Source organism: Mytilus edulis, chromosome 4, assembly GCF_963676685.1.
Source record: "Mytilus edulis chromosome 4, xbMytEdul2.2, whole genome shotgun sequence".
Classification (NCBI taxonomy): Eukaryota; Metazoa; Mollusca; class Bivalvia; order Mytilida; family Mytilidae; genus Mytilus; species Mytilus edulis.
Genome location: NC_092347.1, coordinates 59,386,992 through 59,404,667, shown reverse-complemented (window position 1 = coordinate 59,404,667; position 17,676 = coordinate 59,386,992). Strand labels below are relative to the sequence as shown.

General features: G+C 32.4%; 1 protein-coding gene across 2 annotated transcripts; it reads right to left on the bottom strand.

Annotated features, from left to right (window-relative positions):
• Positions 1-4,496: 4,496 nt before the first annotated feature.
• On the bottom strand, positions 4,497-17,646 carry LOC139520101 (kelch domain-containing protein 1-like). 2 transcript variants are annotated; one of them, XM_071312543.1, is made up of 8 exons: positions 17,354-17,644; positions 12,060-12,212; positions 11,225-11,370; positions 9,322-9,403; positions 8,339-8,491; positions 7,814-7,966; positions 5,375-5,548; positions 4,497-4,642 (listed from the first exon to the last, which is right to left on the bottom strand). In XM_071312543.1, the coding sequence occupies exons 1-8, from the start codon at positions 17,571-17,573 to the stop codon at positions 4,581-4,583; spliced, it is 1,143 nt and encodes a 380-aa protein (XP_071168644.1). In that variant the 5' UTR covers positions 17,574-17,644; the 3' UTR covers positions 4,497-4,580. The 2 variants fall into 2 exon arrangements, with proteins under 2 accessions (XP_071168644.1, XP_071168645.1); XM_071312544.1 differs by lacking the exon at positions 4,497-4,642 and having other exon boundaries at positions 5,410-5,548; positions 7,773-7,966; positions 17,354-17,646.
• Between the last annotated feature and the right edge of the window lie 30 nt (positions 17,647-17,676).

Here is a 17,676-nt window from a genome sequence, read left to right as displayed (position 1 = left end):
AGTCTTTAAAAACGATCCGATTCAAGCTCAAATGTGAAAAATCTACCAAATATGCCGAAAAATGCCAATTTTCAGATGGTTTTTGTCAAAAACGAAAGTGGCCGCATCCGTGTTCATCCTCAACCTTTATATATGTTATGTATTATCATAAAATACAACTTACATTTTAATATTAAGGATGAACACGAATGCGGCCACTTTCGTTTTACACGAAAACCGTCCAAAATTTAACTAAAATGCTAGAATTGTGAAGATTTCAGTAATTTAGCATGACTTTATGGTGCTAGTACCCGATATATGTGCATTGTATTGTCAAAAACAGCTCATATTTATGTAGCAGAAGCATTCTACTGTCCAATGAATAACTAAAAGTTAACATTTTAACAATTTTGTAAAACTGCTATATTTTGGGGCCAAAAAGGGGTCTTACTGGACCTACTCCTTTACAAAAATTTGTGAAAATTGTTAAAAAATGACTATAAAGGGCAATAACTCCTAAAGGGGTAAACTAACAATTTTGGTCATGTTTGACTTATTTGTAGATCTTACTTTACTGTTTACAGTTTATCTCTATCTATAATAGTATTCAAGATAATAACCAAAAACTGCAAAATTTTCTTAAAATTACTAATTCAGGGGCAGCAACCCAACAATAGGTTGTCTGTTTTGTATGAAAATTTCAGGGCAGAAAGATCTTGACCTGATAAACAATTTAACCCTGTCAGATTTGCTCTAAATGCTTTGGTTTCAGAGATATAAGCCAAAATTTACATTTTGCCCCTATGTTCCATGTTTAACCATGGCGGCCATCTTGGTTGAGTGGCAGGGTCACGCCACACATTTTTAAAACTAAATACCCTAATGATGATTGTAGCCCAGTTTGGTTAAACTTGGCCCAGTAGTTTCAGAGGAGAAGATTTTTTAAAAGAATACTAAAATTTTAGAAAAATGGTTAAAAATTGACTATAAAGGGCAATAACTCCTTAATGGGTCAACTGACAAATTTGATTATGCTGACTTATTTGTAGATCTTATTTTGCTGAACATTATTGCTATTTACAGTTTAACTCTATAATTATATTCAAGATAATAACCAAAAACTGCAAAATTTCCTTAAAATTACTAATTCGGGGTCAGCAACCCAAAAATGGGTTGTCCGGTTTGTCTGAAAATTTCAAGGCAGATAAATCTTGACCTGTTAGACAATTTGACCCCAATGTCAGATTTGCTTTAAATGCTTTGGTTTCAGAGTTATAAGCCAAAATCAACATTTTACCCCTATGTTCTTTTTTTAGCCATGGCGGCCATCTTGGTTGGTTGGCAGGGTCACGCCACACATTTTTTAAACTAGATACCCCAATGATGATTGTGGCCAAGTTTGGTTTAATTTGGCCCAGTATTTCAGAGGAGAAGATTTTTGTAAAAGTTTAGATGACAGACGACGGATGTCAGGTGATGAGAAAAACTCACTTGACCTTTCAGGTCTGGTGAGCTAAAAATGTCAGTATTCACCTCAAAAGCTTACAAAACCTTTAAACAGACTTATTATGAAGGGATATAGTTACAATACTGTTGTCAGGTCATTATATAAAGATTGCATATTTTGGCTTTAATATTGATTCACTTATAGGGTCTTTGCATCAGAACTAAACACATTTATTTTTAAACCAGCTCTGCAGGGCGCAGCTTTTTTACGACCGCAGAGGTCGAACCCTGAACAGTTGGGGCAAGTATGGACACAACATTTAAGCTTGATACAGCTCAGAATTTGGATTGTGATTAAATAGTTGACACAACATAGGTTTCTGACACAGAATGAATGTGGTCTAAGAACTTAAACTTAAAAATTTTAAATTGGACATTTACCTATTATGGTCCAATATCCAAAATCTAAATACATGGTTAGATGCAGCATATCATAGAACTCCAAGAATTAAATTTTCGATGAAATCAAATAATGTTCAATTTTAGTCCCTTTAGACCTCAATATGGACCAATTTGATAACTGGGCCCAAATATTATTAATCTAAATACATCGTTAGATTCAGCATATTGAAGAACCCCATATATTCAATTTTTGTTGAAATCAAACAGTTTAATTTGGGACCCCGATTTGGACCAACTTGAAAACTGGGCCCATAATCAAAAATCTAAAGTACATGTTTAGATTCAGCATATCAAAGAACCCCAAGAATTCAATTTTTGTTAAAATCAAACTTAGTTTAATTTTGGACCCTTTGGACCTTAATGTAAAACAATTTGAAAACAGGACCAAAAATTAAGAATCTAAATACAGTTAGATCTGGCATATCAAAGAACCCCCATATTTCATTTTGGGGATTGGTTTTTAATTTTGGACCCTTTTGGCCCTGAATTCCTAAACTGTTGGGACAAAAACTCCAAAAATCAATCCCAACCTTCCTTTTGTGGTCATAAACCTTGAGTTATAATTACATAGATTTCTGTTTACTTATACTAAAGTTATTGTGCAAAAACCAAGAAAAATGCTTATTTGGGACCTTTTTTTGGCCCTTAATTCCTAAACTGTTGGGACCAAAACTCCCAAAATCAATCCCAACCTTCCTTTTGTGGTCATAAACCTTATGTTAAAATTTCATAGATTTCTATTCACTTATACTAAAGTTATAGTGCGAAAACCAAATGTCTTCAGACGACGATGACGATGACAATGACAATGCCAACGTCATACCAATATACGACCAAAAAATTTTCAATTTTTGCGGTCGTATAAAAAACAATTGTCGGCATGACATGAGTTATGTTCTTCTCATATATTTTATGATAGTATGATACTAAACCCCTAACGGGAGGGATTGTGCCAGATATTCATATGATGAAGACATAATCTTTCAATCAGTTTAATTGAGGTCTGGAGCTGGCATGTCAGTTAACTGCTAGTAGTCTGTTGTTATTTATGTATTATTGTGATTTTATTTATTTTCTTTTGTTGCATCTTCTGACATCGGACTCCTCTTGCACTAAATTTTAATGTGCGTATTGTTATGCGTTTACTTTTCTACATTGGCTAGAGTATAGGGGGAGGCTTGAGATCTCATAAACATGTTTAACCCCGCCGCAATTTAGCGCCTGTCCCAAGTCAGGAGCCTCTGGCCTTTGTTAGTCTTGTATGATTTTTAATTTTAGTTTCTTGTGTATAATTCAGTCTTGTATGACGTCCTTTATCACTGTACCAGTATACATATTTTTTAAGGGGCCAGCTGAAGGACACCTCCGGGTGTGAGAGTTTCTCGCTACATTGAAGACCCATTGGTGGCCTGTTGTCTGCTCTATGGTCGGGTTGTTGTCGCTTTGACACATTCACCATTTCCTTTCTCAATTTTAATGAATGTAAAGTAAGCAATAGTTGCAAAATCGATAGACAATGACTGGCAGGGCCAAATAATCTCCATGGAAACGAGTGTCAATGTTCATACAACTGTATACTAACTAGCATTGACTTAACATTAGTGGTTCCCTATGAATTGATTTAATCACAGACTAATACATTGTTATTGCTAGCAGGGCATTTTCTGGAAAACGTAATGGAACAGTTACAACACCCTGACAGTAGAATAGGTTTCACAAAAGGTTTAGGGAGATGTACTGCTAAGGTTGATGATGAATGGTATAGGTACGTATATTATAGGGGTTCAAAGTAGGGTACAATAACAAGTTTAAGCCTGCCATATATAATTATATGTGCCTGTCCCACGTCAAGCATCTTGTCAGTGGTTGTCTTATATTATATCCTGGATAGTTTCTGCTTTATTCCTTCAAATCTTTTTTGATTGAAGGATACATTAGAGAGGGACATATTGCATAGACAACTTTGTGTGCACCAAGACTTTATATTGACTTGTAGATGTCTTTTGTTTGTGTTGTTGGGTTTCTGTTTATAGTCACACATATCAGTTTTATTCATACTACTAGTAATTACAAAAAATAAAATTAGGTTTAATAGAAAGAAACACCCATGTCTGGTTTGTCCGACTTATGGTCATAAAAAAAGTATGTCAAATTACAAATTGTGGCAAACACAGAATATGCATGCATGTGTGATACCAAAAACAAACTTGATATTTTTGGTCTCATTTCATAATATTTACTGTTAATGCTTAATTCATGGAAAAAAAGTTCTATAGATTTTTTATTTAAATTTAATTTCTGAGTAATTGCCGTCTGATATATATGCTTGTGTCAATATAAAAAATAAAATTGTCTGTGCTGAGTACCAAAATATAAGGATTCAACATCCAGTTTTATAATTACTTTGTGTAGGAAAAAATAATCTGTTAATGTCATAAAAGTATTTGCTTTTTATAAGTATTTGTCATAAAAGTATTTCCTTTTTATAATTATTTGTCATAAAAGTATTTACTTTTTATAATTATTTGTCATAAAAGTATTTACTTTTTACAATTATTTCACAAAAACATATCCTCATCAACATGGAAATAACTAAAATAAATCACCAGGAAAGGTATTCAGATCATTTAATATTGCAGGGAAATTGTATAACAAATAGTATAAAAATTAAATAATAGTTAAAATCTCTTTTGCTATGATGAAGATTCTGCATGTCCATTAGTTGCTTTTGTGCATTCACCTTTCATGAAATCATCTGAAATAAAAAAAGGTATGCATCATAAAATATATCATTGAAAGTTGGCAAAAACGAAAATTTAAAATAACTCTGTTTAAAACTTGGTATAAAAAAAATCAAGGAACCTGTCGAAAAATATTAGTTCCCAAGTCAAAAGTCAGTAATATGAAAATGGAATAATATTGGAACTTATATTCTGAAGGAATTCATATTTGGTAACATCCCAAGTCAGGAGTCTGTGTTTCAGTGATTGTCTTTGGTTCATGTCTGTCATTTGTTTTTTTATAAACTGTTTTGTTAAAATAAATTAGACTGTTAGTTTTCTAAATTGATTTGTGTCATATTTTTCATGTCAGGCTTTTTATAGCTACCAATATGGTATGGGTTTTTCATTGTTGAAGGTCTTATCCACTTCTTTAAACTTTGGTGGATAGTTGTCTCATTGGCAATCATACCAAGTCTCCTTTTTTTATATAGAGCACTGCTCAAACATAGTCAATAGATCTGGTGGTGGAATCTGTTTTTCTAATGATTTTCCGCCAATATGCAAAAATATGTGTTCTTTCTACGTGACGTCAACAGGCATGGTCTCCTGTTTTTCCTGACATCACAATAGGAATTTCAGAGGAAAGCAAGAAAATTTGACAATTGAAGAAATGAAATCAAACCAATCACATGTTATTGGGGAAAAAATAAACAGGTCAGGAAAGGGATAAGTCCAGTAAGAATTAGGTGAAAAACAATAATTACCTATACTTGCAACATAGGTATCATTGAAAAAAGTTTGGCACTGCATAATTTCTGGATTAAAATCTGTTGTTCCACCAAATAAGACCAGCTTGTCATCTACAACATCTGCAGAATGTTGTCCACGCCCTTTTGGTAACTCTCCATTAGCTTTTGGTTGTAACCACTCCATTGTTTCTACAAAAAAACGAATCAAATTAAGGCTAAATAATTTTTGACCAAGCATTTTTAAGGTACATGTATTACATTTGCAATAAATGTCCACTACCAGCTGTAACACTACTATGGATTCATTTATTTTCGTGGGTAATGATTTTTGTGGATTAAGGAAAACTTACATGTTCCTGGATATTTAATTTCGTGGTTTTGCTGAAGTCTGAATAAAAACCTATAGAAATTTTGTTATTTGTTGAACATTTAATTTCCTGGTTTACCTGTACCCACAAAATCCACGAAAAATTGGTTTATCCAACGAATAATAATGAATCCATAGTGACTAAGAAATAAGTTGAACACTTATATGGCACAACATTAAGTGGTTACTGATGTAGCTTGGAAATTTCATCTCTTCATTAATTGGGTCAGAATATTTATTCAAAGATGCAATTTTTGTTTACTACTGCTACATGTGCTAGCTGATCCAATAACTGAAAAAAATGGTGTTTCTTTCTTTAAAATCCTCCTGCAAAAAACTCAATCATGATCTGTCAATATTTATGGTACTAGGACTAACGTCACGGTACCCAAATTGCACCTATTCAACAAAAAGAGCTGAGAAATACTTAAAAGTTTTCTTTGAGACTAATCAATTTGTATTTTGATTATTTGACATAATATACACTGCGTACAAAATAGGTGAATATATTTAAACATATAATAAGGCTTTGAAAATAGTGGAATTAATTACTTTTGGAGTGTCAAAAACTAAGTACTTGATAAATTGCATATATTGGTGATTTTGAATCTGTTCAAAGTTTTGATTTTTCAACCCTATATACCAATTAGTCTCATATTCTTATTAAGAAAAAAATCACAACCCTAATTAACTGGGCATTTAAAAAGTCAGAATGGGAGTACATATGTTCAAACTCTTTTAGAACATTTTTGAGTAGCAATAAACAAAAGAACTATGTCAATTGGACATGCTTTGATACTATATATGCGCTTGAATTTTTACTTGATAACATCTTTGTTCGCTTTGGAGATTCCGTATATCGTCAAGTTAAAAGAGATGATTTTTTCATTTCCTATCGTTACTTATCCATTTTAAGTTGGTGACGTTTCTTGTCACCATCTTATGGTGTTTATATATCTCAACTTGTACGATTAGCTCCTGTATGTAACGTATTCTATTTTAGCGAGAGAAATTTATGTATTACTGAAAAATTATTACACCAGGGTCTTTGATATCACAAACTAGTCAAAACATTTACTAAATTTTATCATCGGTATAAGGAAATAATTCGTAAATATAACTCAACATGCAGACATCTTATACGTTCAGGTATTTCACATCCAATCTTTTATAGTAATATTCTTTACAAAGCACAAACATTACAGTATTCACCTCAAAAGCTTACAAAACCTTTAAACAGACTTATTAAGAAGGGATATAGTTACGATATTGTTGTCAGGTCATTAAAGATTGCATATTTTGGCTTTAATATTGATTAACTTATAGGGTCTTTGCATCATAACTAAACACATTAAACACAGCCATGCCATGTTCACAAAAAGTCATCTTTTAAAAATGAACAAAAAAAATTGCTAAAAGCATCCATTTAAAAAAAAAATAATAGTGAGCATATTATACTAATGTCAAATTGTTCTAAATATTTGCAAAAATATCTGTTATTCGATTTTTAATGATATGAATTTAAGCATGGATGCAATTTGGGTACTCCTCATTTGTCAAGCATGGTGTACCTATACAATAAAGAAGGCTACGGCTACAAAATAAGCACAGATTGGAAAGTTTGTCTTGATAATAAAAAAGGGTTGGTGAAAAAACTGTCAAAATAGGTGCAATTTGAGTACCATCACCTTATAGACCAAATATCTAATCAATTGGTCCAGGTAATCACATTACAGATAAGTGTCTAAAAGCCAACCTTTTGAAGTATTTTATATGCTCTAAGTCTATCACTTCCACAAAATTTTCTAAAACAAAACTGGATGTTTAACCGCTGTTTCACTATTCTTTTTTTGTCAAGTGTGAACACTGAATACTCTCAGATGGAACTTGCTAAAGCTTGGTGAATATGTATTTTGCAATACTTTTATACATTTATTCATCAAATTTTAAATTTCATGGAATTTAAGGGCCAATATTGACCCTTTCGAAATGTAATCTTTTTGAGAATTTCAAAGTGTTAAAACATTTCAACACTTTCCTATTTACCTGTGTCAAATATATGTAGATCTCAACACTTTCCTATTTACCTGTGTCAAATATATGTAGATCAGCAAAGTGTTGATTTTTTTCACCTCTTCCTCCCATTACAACCACTCTATTACCAATCGCAGTTGTTGTGTGAAAGGAACGTGGCTCTGGTTGTCTCCCTTGAACTTTACATTCCTTCCATTTCCATGTATCTGTTTGAATAATAATTTCATTTAAATAGAAATACAGTGAAACCTGTATAAACCTAATCCTGCACAAACTGAAAAACTGTATAAAACCAAACATGTTCTTAAGCACCGTCATATCAAATTGTATGCGTTGTGAACCTGATTAAACTGAACATTGGCCAAAAACCGAACAAAATCTTAAGTCCCGAAGAGGTTCGGTTAAAACAGGTTTCACTATACCAGTTAATATTTGTCCTATTTAAACCTTTGACAAGTTTTATAAAGGGATTTAAAACTAAACATTTTCAGAAGCTTTCCATACAAATGACTTTTTAACCACACTGGCATTTTTGTTCTTCCTGTTAATATAATACTACCATGGTCAGAGCAACTTACCAGTACTAAATATATGTAAATCATTTCGTCTACATTGTGTATCTCTTCCACCAAATATGACTAGATCTGTACCATCAGCACACATACCATGCGCTGCTCTTGCTGTAGGAACTCCAAGGTTTTTCTGCATGGGTTGAGACCATTTCTTATTTACTGCATTTAAAGACATTTTTAAAAGTAATAAAAATATGTCTTTATATAAATAATTGTGAATTATACATATAATTATAATTTTTTTCATAATTCTAATGCTTTTTTTTTATTAAAGCTGCCACCATTCAAATTTTTATTGATGTAAACCCCAAGTCTCTTTTAATTCATAAGGGAAAAATTCTGTGTAATAAGTGTAATACAGCTTAATGTTTCACAGTGTATCCCAAACTCTGTCTGACCAACAAAATGTCAGACAAAAAAATCTTTGGTCCGACAGAAATTTTCAAATTTTTTAGTTGAACAAATAGTACAAAAACATAAAATTTCAATTTCAGTCAGACAAACTCTAAAACAGTTTGGCACAGACTGGTTTCAGATTGAATTTACATTTATTTTTTTTACCTCTTGCAAAAAGCATTTTTTGAAAAACTAGAAATCTAAAGATACATTTCAGGTGTGAATCTAAATTAATTTACATTGTTAATTATTAGTTTCAACAGTTTTTACAAACTTAAGATGATCAAACTGCTGCCAAATTTACAAACAAGACTGATGAGGAAATTTGCATGTAACCATTCAACATTCTTTGGAATACTGCGGATTCATTTATTTCTGTTGGTACCAATTTTAGTGGATAAAGGAAAACTTGTATGTTCGAGGATATTTAATTTCAAGGTTTTGCCGAGGTCTGAATACAAGCCTATAGAACATTTACTGGTTGAACATTTGATTTCATGGTTAACCTGTACCCACTAAAATTGGTATCCAACGAATAATAATGAATCCACAGTATGCAAGATGTTAAACAGGCCTTAAACAAAGATAAATACCTGTATCAAAGACAAACAAATCATTAAACCATCCAAAAGAAGCACTTCCATCTGGTAATTCATCCTCTCCCTCTTCCTCAGACTGAAATATATAATGGAAGTTTGCTACAATACAAACATTGACAAATACACTACAGCTTAGGTGGATTTTGCTTTCTCCACCTGCCTACAGCGGCATTGGGCACCGCATGGGCAAAGTTTCTAGCTTGTTAAATAAAGAAACTCGCAAGTACAATCAATTGAAAAATGCAGATAAGTATTTGTAATCTAAAATTTTTTACAAAAAAAAGGGGAATATAGCTAGAGTAGGAATAAGCGGTCTGTAAATTGTGGGCAGTAAAAAAAAAAGCAAAATCCATAAGGGCTGTTGTGTTTATCTTCAATGCAGGGACAGTTCATAATCATGGACAGAACGATGATCAAATGGCAGAGAAAGACAGATGGACTTCCCCCATCACTGTTATACAGTGTTTATAATATAAACTGTCCTCTTTACACAGACAAACACTCATACCTATCATTTTGAGAAAGATATCAAAATCCAGTCAATAAATACGCAAACAAAATAACACAGTGGAAACACTTTTAGTCAAAACTAAATGTGTTGTAATAACATGAATACCAAGTCCTTATTCCTGATTGATGTACAATTTTTGGAATCTGCATGCATAAGAACAAGAGAAGAACAAGCAATGCTTCTCTGAGCTGCAAATTGATTAATTGGTCCCAGCATACCCATGTACTAGTGATGGAAAAATAATAAGTCATACTGTCATGGTTATCTAAAAACCACTATTGTATTAGGACTTTCTTCAAAGCCCTTATATTCAGAATCAAAGTGGTCACATGAAGGTGAAGGTTTCATTCATTTTGCAGTTGGAACAACAATGTAAAAATAAACATTGCATTGGAAGACATGGGTTCAACTAAAATTGTGGACAAAGGAAGATAACTCCAATACTAAACATTACTTTTATATTGACATACATATATATTTGGTATCTTTTAGTCCACATAATTGATTGAAAAGCAAACACAATCTGTAAGTCACCATTAAACACTAATGTAACAATAAAAGAGATCAACATTTGAATGCATTATGAAGGACAGTCTGGACAACTGTTGGACTGTCATGGGCATTATTATATGAACCAGTCACTAAGGGGAAAATTCCTAAAATTCATACAAGGAGTTCAATGAACAGCACAGTATATCCTTATAGAAAAGCAGTTTTACTTAGTTGTTATTGCAAGCTTATTACGGTACATTATTTGTCCACTGAATGAAAGAAAATACTGTTTGCATTTGGTATATATTTAAAAAAATTTCAATGTTCAAAAATATTTTCACCAAAAAGCCTCACTTCTAGATCTAGCATATTTTTTGTGTCTTTTATAATGTTAAATTGTCTTAGGTCTTTTATTAGTTTTTTACTCCATCTGCAGATTTACATGATTATATAATAACTTCAATTTCAAAAAAAAAATCCAGTGTCCCTTCTTCACTTACAGGGATCAGACAATGCAAGCAGTGGCGGATGCAGAAATTTTCATAAAAAAGGGCAGAGGATCCACTGACTGCCAAAGAGGGGGCCTTCTCCAGTCATGCTTCTGTGATTCCCTAAATTATCAACAAAATTTTTCCCACCAAAGGGGAATCACTGTCCCCCATAATTTGCCTCTGTCTAGGTTCTGTTCTGATAACAATTAAATCAATCAATCATTGAAATGTATTCATCCAAAATTTTACAGATCAAATATTTTTCATATTGTTTGGGTGATCATCAGTGATCATTTTCAAATATTCTTTTTGGTGCGTTTATAATAATCCAAAATGATAATCCTGTTAATCCCCTTTATCTGTATTTTATAAATGGAGTAGTTAGTAAATAATGTGTTCGTACATCATATATATCTAAATCTGCCTCAGCTGACTTAGGTCCAAATCCACCAAAATAATAAATGTTGGTTCCTATAGCAACACCTCCTACTTTGTCTCTCTGTGCTGGAGGTGTACCTGTGGTTTGTATTTCTGACCAAGTTTTATTTTCTGAAAAAGACAGGCAACATAGATAACATATATATGGCATTTTAAAAAGATTATTCTCTACAACTTAATCATGTTAATATCAAACACAACGATGTGCTATTTGTTTATTTTTGGTTGGAATCAGCCTCAATCTGGTGTTTGTATGGTCTATTGTAATTTGTACTGTCCAATATTTCATGTGATCCCTGTACACCATTTTGTGTATCATACATGTTATATGATACCTTTTTCTGTGTCCATGTGATCCCTGTACACCTTTTTGATTCTCAGGTTTCAGTAAATTTTAAGAAAGGTTCAGAAGGATTCTAATTTGTAATTTGTAATTTTTATTTAACCACAATGACTTAAGTTTTGAGATAAACAACTGGACACTTATAAGTATGATTGAAGGTTTGATCCTCTAACATGCCCTTAAATGGACATCCTTGGATTTAAGACTTAACTTCCAAGTTTCCCCTATAAAGCCTGTGTCATACAATATGAACAACAAAACTATTAACACTAATTGACTTGACAAGACATTTTCAACCCCAATATATATATTTTGATATACATGTGTATGTTTCTTAATTTACTTGTATGAGTGTACAAGTTTGTGTTAATTTTTCTGTTTTAAGTCATCCATGATCAATGGATGGCTCACAATGAGGGAAACTTAATGATTATTACTGTATAACTGTACTATTTACCAATATCATACTCATGCATAACATCAAACCAGCCTGACATGTGACTGAGACCACCAAACAAATACAACTTTTTCCCAACAGCAACCAGACTTGCAGTGGCCCTTGGTGATGGTACAGTCCCTCTTACTTCAATTTTCTCCCATTTCATTGAGGCTGTAAGAAAAAAATTGTTGTAAATGAAGAATCAATTAAAGAATTTTAATGACTTTAAGCATGTTAAGTGGTAAAAATCTTAAAAGTGTTATATTTTTTGTCCCCTTTTGGTAATAATTAAGATAGCTACATTTGTTTATATACATGTAATTGTAATCCAAGTGCAATCCCTATAGATAATACAACTATAATACAACTTTCTATACTCTATTTGAGTTTTTCTCAGAATTACCTTTCAAGTAATATATCTCCACAGTTTTTTACGGTTAAACATGTTATTTCTATAAAATTTAGCAGATTCATTTTTTACTCAGGTAGATTAATCAATGAGTGATAGATTTCTCTTAGAAGAAATTTAAAAGTCCCAGTGAATAACCTACAAAGAGAACAATACCTGTTGTATTTGTTCAATTAGACAATAGAACTGCCAATAGTTTAAATGGACAAGTAACTATCAAATGGGGAGCGTACCTATAATCCAACACAACGAAATTCTGACAGTCTAGTAATCCGACAGTCCGATAGTTCGGTGATCTGACAGTCCGATAATCCGATACGAAGTCATGCTGCTGCAAAAGATGATTGTCTTCTTCTAAGCTTATTAGCATACTGCTGAAACGTGAGCAGTGTTTAAAATTTAAAACGTGGAATGCATCGTAATGGGATATAAATTAAATCCCATCTTGTTTGAACAATTAAAGAGGCACTATAGCTACGAGATATATAAATCAAAGCGCTGTAAGCACTGAAGGCAGTTAACCAAAAACCAAGGCAAATGTAATCATGAAAACTGTGGCAATGTTGCTTCAACATTAATCATTCATTTATAGTAAATTTATGTTAATCTAATGAGTTAAATATTAAGGCAAATAATTTATATGTAATCAAGGTTTCAAAAGCAATGCATATATCAATGTATATTTTTATGGTGAGTCTGCAGTGATACAAGTTCGCCATGATTGCAGTTGTTCTACTTGGTAGTTAACATTGGTTTTAGTTGACTGCTAGTAGTACAAGTTTAGGTCTGACTGACTGGCCCATATTAAATGTAAATGATTTGTTATTTTGTCCCACACATGAATATATATGGTTTAGGGGTGGGGATCTCAACGGTTTTCAAGTTCTCAAACAGGAAGGGGTAGGTTGACCCTAGGGACTTCCCCTAAATTTCATTTTATTTGTTTTATTGTCCTATACATTAATGTATATGGTTTAGGGGTGGGATCTCATCGGTTTCCAAGTTCTCAAACAGGAGGGGGTAGGGTGACTCCAGAGACTCCCCCTTTATTTCATTCAATTAGCTATATTGGCCCAGACATTAATATATATTGTGTTACAGTTGGGATCTTAACTGTTTCCAAGTTTTCAAACAGGAGAGGTGGGGTCACCACAGGGACTTCCCCTATATTTCATTTGATTTGTTATATTGTCCCATACATGAATATATATATATATATGGTTTAGGGTTGGAGATCTGGGCCGTTTTTAAATTCTAAAACAGGAGGGGTGGGGTGACCCCCAGCGACTGTCCCTATATTTCATTTGATTTTTAATATTGTCACAAACATGAAAACATATGGTTAAGGGGTGGGGATCTCAACCGTTTCCAAGTTCTCAAACAGGAGGGGGTGGGTGACTCCAGGGACTCCTCCTATATTTTATTTTATTTATCATATTGTCCTAAACTTGAATACCGGAAAATGGTTTAGGGGTGGGGATCTCGACCATTTCCAAGTTATCAAACAAGAGAGGGTAGAGTTGCCTTAAGGACGCCACTTATATATCATATGATTTGCCTGAATTCAGGTATTATATATATAATATAGTTGCATTATTTGTGAAAATAAAGAAACTTCCAGCTACTTTAATTGACCCTACAAAATTGAGAAAAAAATACCCCTTTAAAATTGCAGTCATTTGTTTACACTTTAAAAGCATTTCACATGCATTATCATCATTTATCACTGATAAATAAATTTATACTGTGACCATTGTAATGAATTTTGACATTAAAATTTGTCAAAAAGTATTAGTTTTAAGTGTCTGTATAAAATATTTTCTGCTGAACATTTCTTTCTTTAACATATATCTTTTTTGCTTTTCAATTCTAGTGTTTATATTCATTTACTATGCATAGATGTATTTTGTCACCTGTCTGGATTTTTTTTGGAGTTGACCGCCAAACCCGGAATTACCCTTATCCGCTTCCGGAATCGGATCCGATATTGTAAAATTTTGTCTTCACGGCAGCCATTTTATTGTGTTTACAATGTCGTTTTTGTCAATCAGATACGATTTTAGTGGAATTTAAACACTATTTGTCGGCGATTTTCTGTATAAAGCTAGCGGTTGAACAAAATAAACATCGCTGTCATGAATTATAATGATGAAAATAAGTTTTTTTTAGATCGTTTATTTGGAGACTGTTGTGAAAAGGTTTGCAAAGTTATTTCTTATTTTCTTTAAGTGGAAGGTGACTCCGTCGGGCGTAGCTAGAAACCAAGTCGAATTTCCGCGTGCAAAAATGGAAGGTCGCGGACATCGGATCACCGCTAATTTGAACCCCTGCTTAGAAATTGAAAAGATATAAAAATTTCGTCTTCTAATTTGAAATTGCCGCCAACAGCATGAACAGTTGAACTTATTATATAATAGACTACTGACGTTGTACTACGTATTGATGACAAACAATATTCCTACGACTTTTGCAATTTGGGAAATCTTAACTACTTGTCTTTAGAGATTTTCGGCGATTAAATATTTCATACATTTGTTCTTTGACATCTTAGCCAAAAGCTCAGGGGATAATAAACTACACAAGGATTCCTAATATGCTCTACTTCCTATGTGCAACTTCAAAACTTTTGGGAAAATCGACGATCATTTAAGGTTTTTCTGGTCATATTTTTTTTAATCCAGAATGTAAAATATGAAAAAACTGTCCAATAAGTTATAAATAACATAGTAACCAGCTAGATGATAACAATGGCACGTATTTCAGCATTTATTGGGTAGGACACAAATCCAGGGTGCTCGCATAAGGCAGCTTAACTGCCTAAAAATCAAAAGTATGATTTTTTTTGTTCAATTATTAATGAAAGTGAAATAGTGAAATAATTATTTGCTTTTATCAGCTAAAATGGTACGTTTTAGTCAAGTTAAGCTCAAAAACATTGATAATGACTTATTCACTTGCAAGTGAATAATTCGACCTTTTTAAATCCGTATTCATGTGAACTTCAATTTAACCCAGCAGAAAGAGAAAGAGTATTAAACACATGAATTGTCTGTGTACGGGTATTTAAAGGAAAAGAATGTCAACATTGAAAGTGAAACAAAGGTAAATAATTTGATTAACTGATTCAATCTACACAAAATCATTCTCTTAAAGGTAAAAACAAATCAGTTAATCAAATTATTTTATTCATACTGACTGATTTGCTAATTTTCTGTGTGAAAAAATATACCAATTTTCTAATTTACAAACGTTCCATGTCTATATAGGCATACTTTTCAGAGACAAGCGACCTTGCGTCTGACTATCGGGCTGACGGATTATAGGACTGTCGGACTATCAAGCTGTCGGATTAAAGGACTGTTGGTCATGGACTATCAGAATGTCGGATTATGGGACTGTCTGATTATATATGTAGGTCTGACCCCATCAAATGAACCTGTGGTAAAGTATGATAGGGTTCGCAATAATAGGATAAAAGGTTCAAATAATTACATTATTATTAATAAAAAAGGTACAAATGAACTTGTTTAGATAACACAGTTAAATTTTTTAACCATGTTTACTGCCTTTTTCTCTGTTCTATAAGGATCTTTACTTAGCACAATCAAATGATTTATATATTGATTTTATTGTTTTAATAGTAAATAAACTTTCTTGTCGCTATTTTTTCTTCTTCTTATCACTAATTAGTGAGACTGTATAAGTTTCATGACATTTGTTTGGTCAAGTTAAACTTAAGTAAGAAAACAGAAAACAATTTTAGGACATACCTACATGGGTATCGGGACCGTTCGCCTTAATAACGTGTTCGCCCTAGGTCCGTTCGCTCTGAGTTTGTTCGCCCTACTATAAAAATATTAATAATCAGGGGAAGTTGAATAAACTTATTCAGATATTTCTATGGTATATATATCATGTATATTCTTGAAATTTATGGAAACATTGAAATATTCAAAAGTTTATGGCTTGTTTTTTATCATTAATTGTTCAATTACAAAATAATTCGGATAACTGATTATTGTGAAACTTGTCTTTTGATGGATTAATATAAATAAAAACAAACGTTTTATTTTGATAAAATATTCAGCTTGAAATTAATAAAACTAATGATGTACGAACTGTAAATTATGAAATTGATTTACAAGTTCATTTATTTATACTGCATACTTTCGTGATTGACTGATTACAATTATTTTGTTAACAAATATCAATAAAGATAAATACATTGTATTCCAGTATTCTACTCTGCAAATCAAAGGGAAAATGATAAATTGATTGCAGCAATATAAATATTCTGTCAATTTTTCAACAAACTTTAACATAATTTGTTCAAATAGTTTCAAATACTTAAAATAATGCGACTAGACAACAATTAGAAAAAAATAATAATCATGGCGAATGGACCCTGGGCGAACAGGTATAAGGGCGAACAAGTACTAGGGCGAACATGAATCAGGGCGAACGGACCCGGATTCCCTACAGATGTACAGATCAAGAGACGGACAATGGTAAACATTAATTCCCCTCTGCTACGACCGGGGCATAAATAAAGGCAACAGTACTCAGTAGTCTATCATAAAACAGTAACTGTTGTAAAAATATGTGTATTATTAGTTAAATTTCCTTTTTAATGAACTTTGATATGCCATTTTAAGATTGTACCAGAGACATATAATACAAGAGATTGGCAACTCGGCGAAATCCCGTAATATCACACGGCCACAAACCTCGCGAGATCTCTTTGGGTAATAGAGTTATCAAAGTATTAAAAGTACTCGAGGTAATGGTAAATGTTTAAGCATAAATTAACTGTTTCAGTGTTAAATTTAACATAATTAATTAAATATATATGTATTATATGTCTCTGATTGTACTGACTTTTATAAGAAGATGATTATTTTACCTCTATCAAGTGCAAGTAGATCATTTGATTCTTGTGGTTCTATTTCTGATTGTAAATGTAAAACACCACCAAAAACAAACAGGGTTTTTTCATAACCACAACAACATTGTCCTTCTCTAGCAGGGAATGCATTTGTTTTTTCTGTATTTTTCCATGTAATGTTTATGCTGTTGGGTAAAGATTCTGAATAAGAAACATTCTGACTTGTTTCGTTTCCCATTGTTGAATCATATGTTGATAAACACTTTTAATAGTAAAAATATCCTTTCCCGCGTAATCTGGTTTATAATGAGAGCAAGGTGCGCAAATGTGATATTATTCGT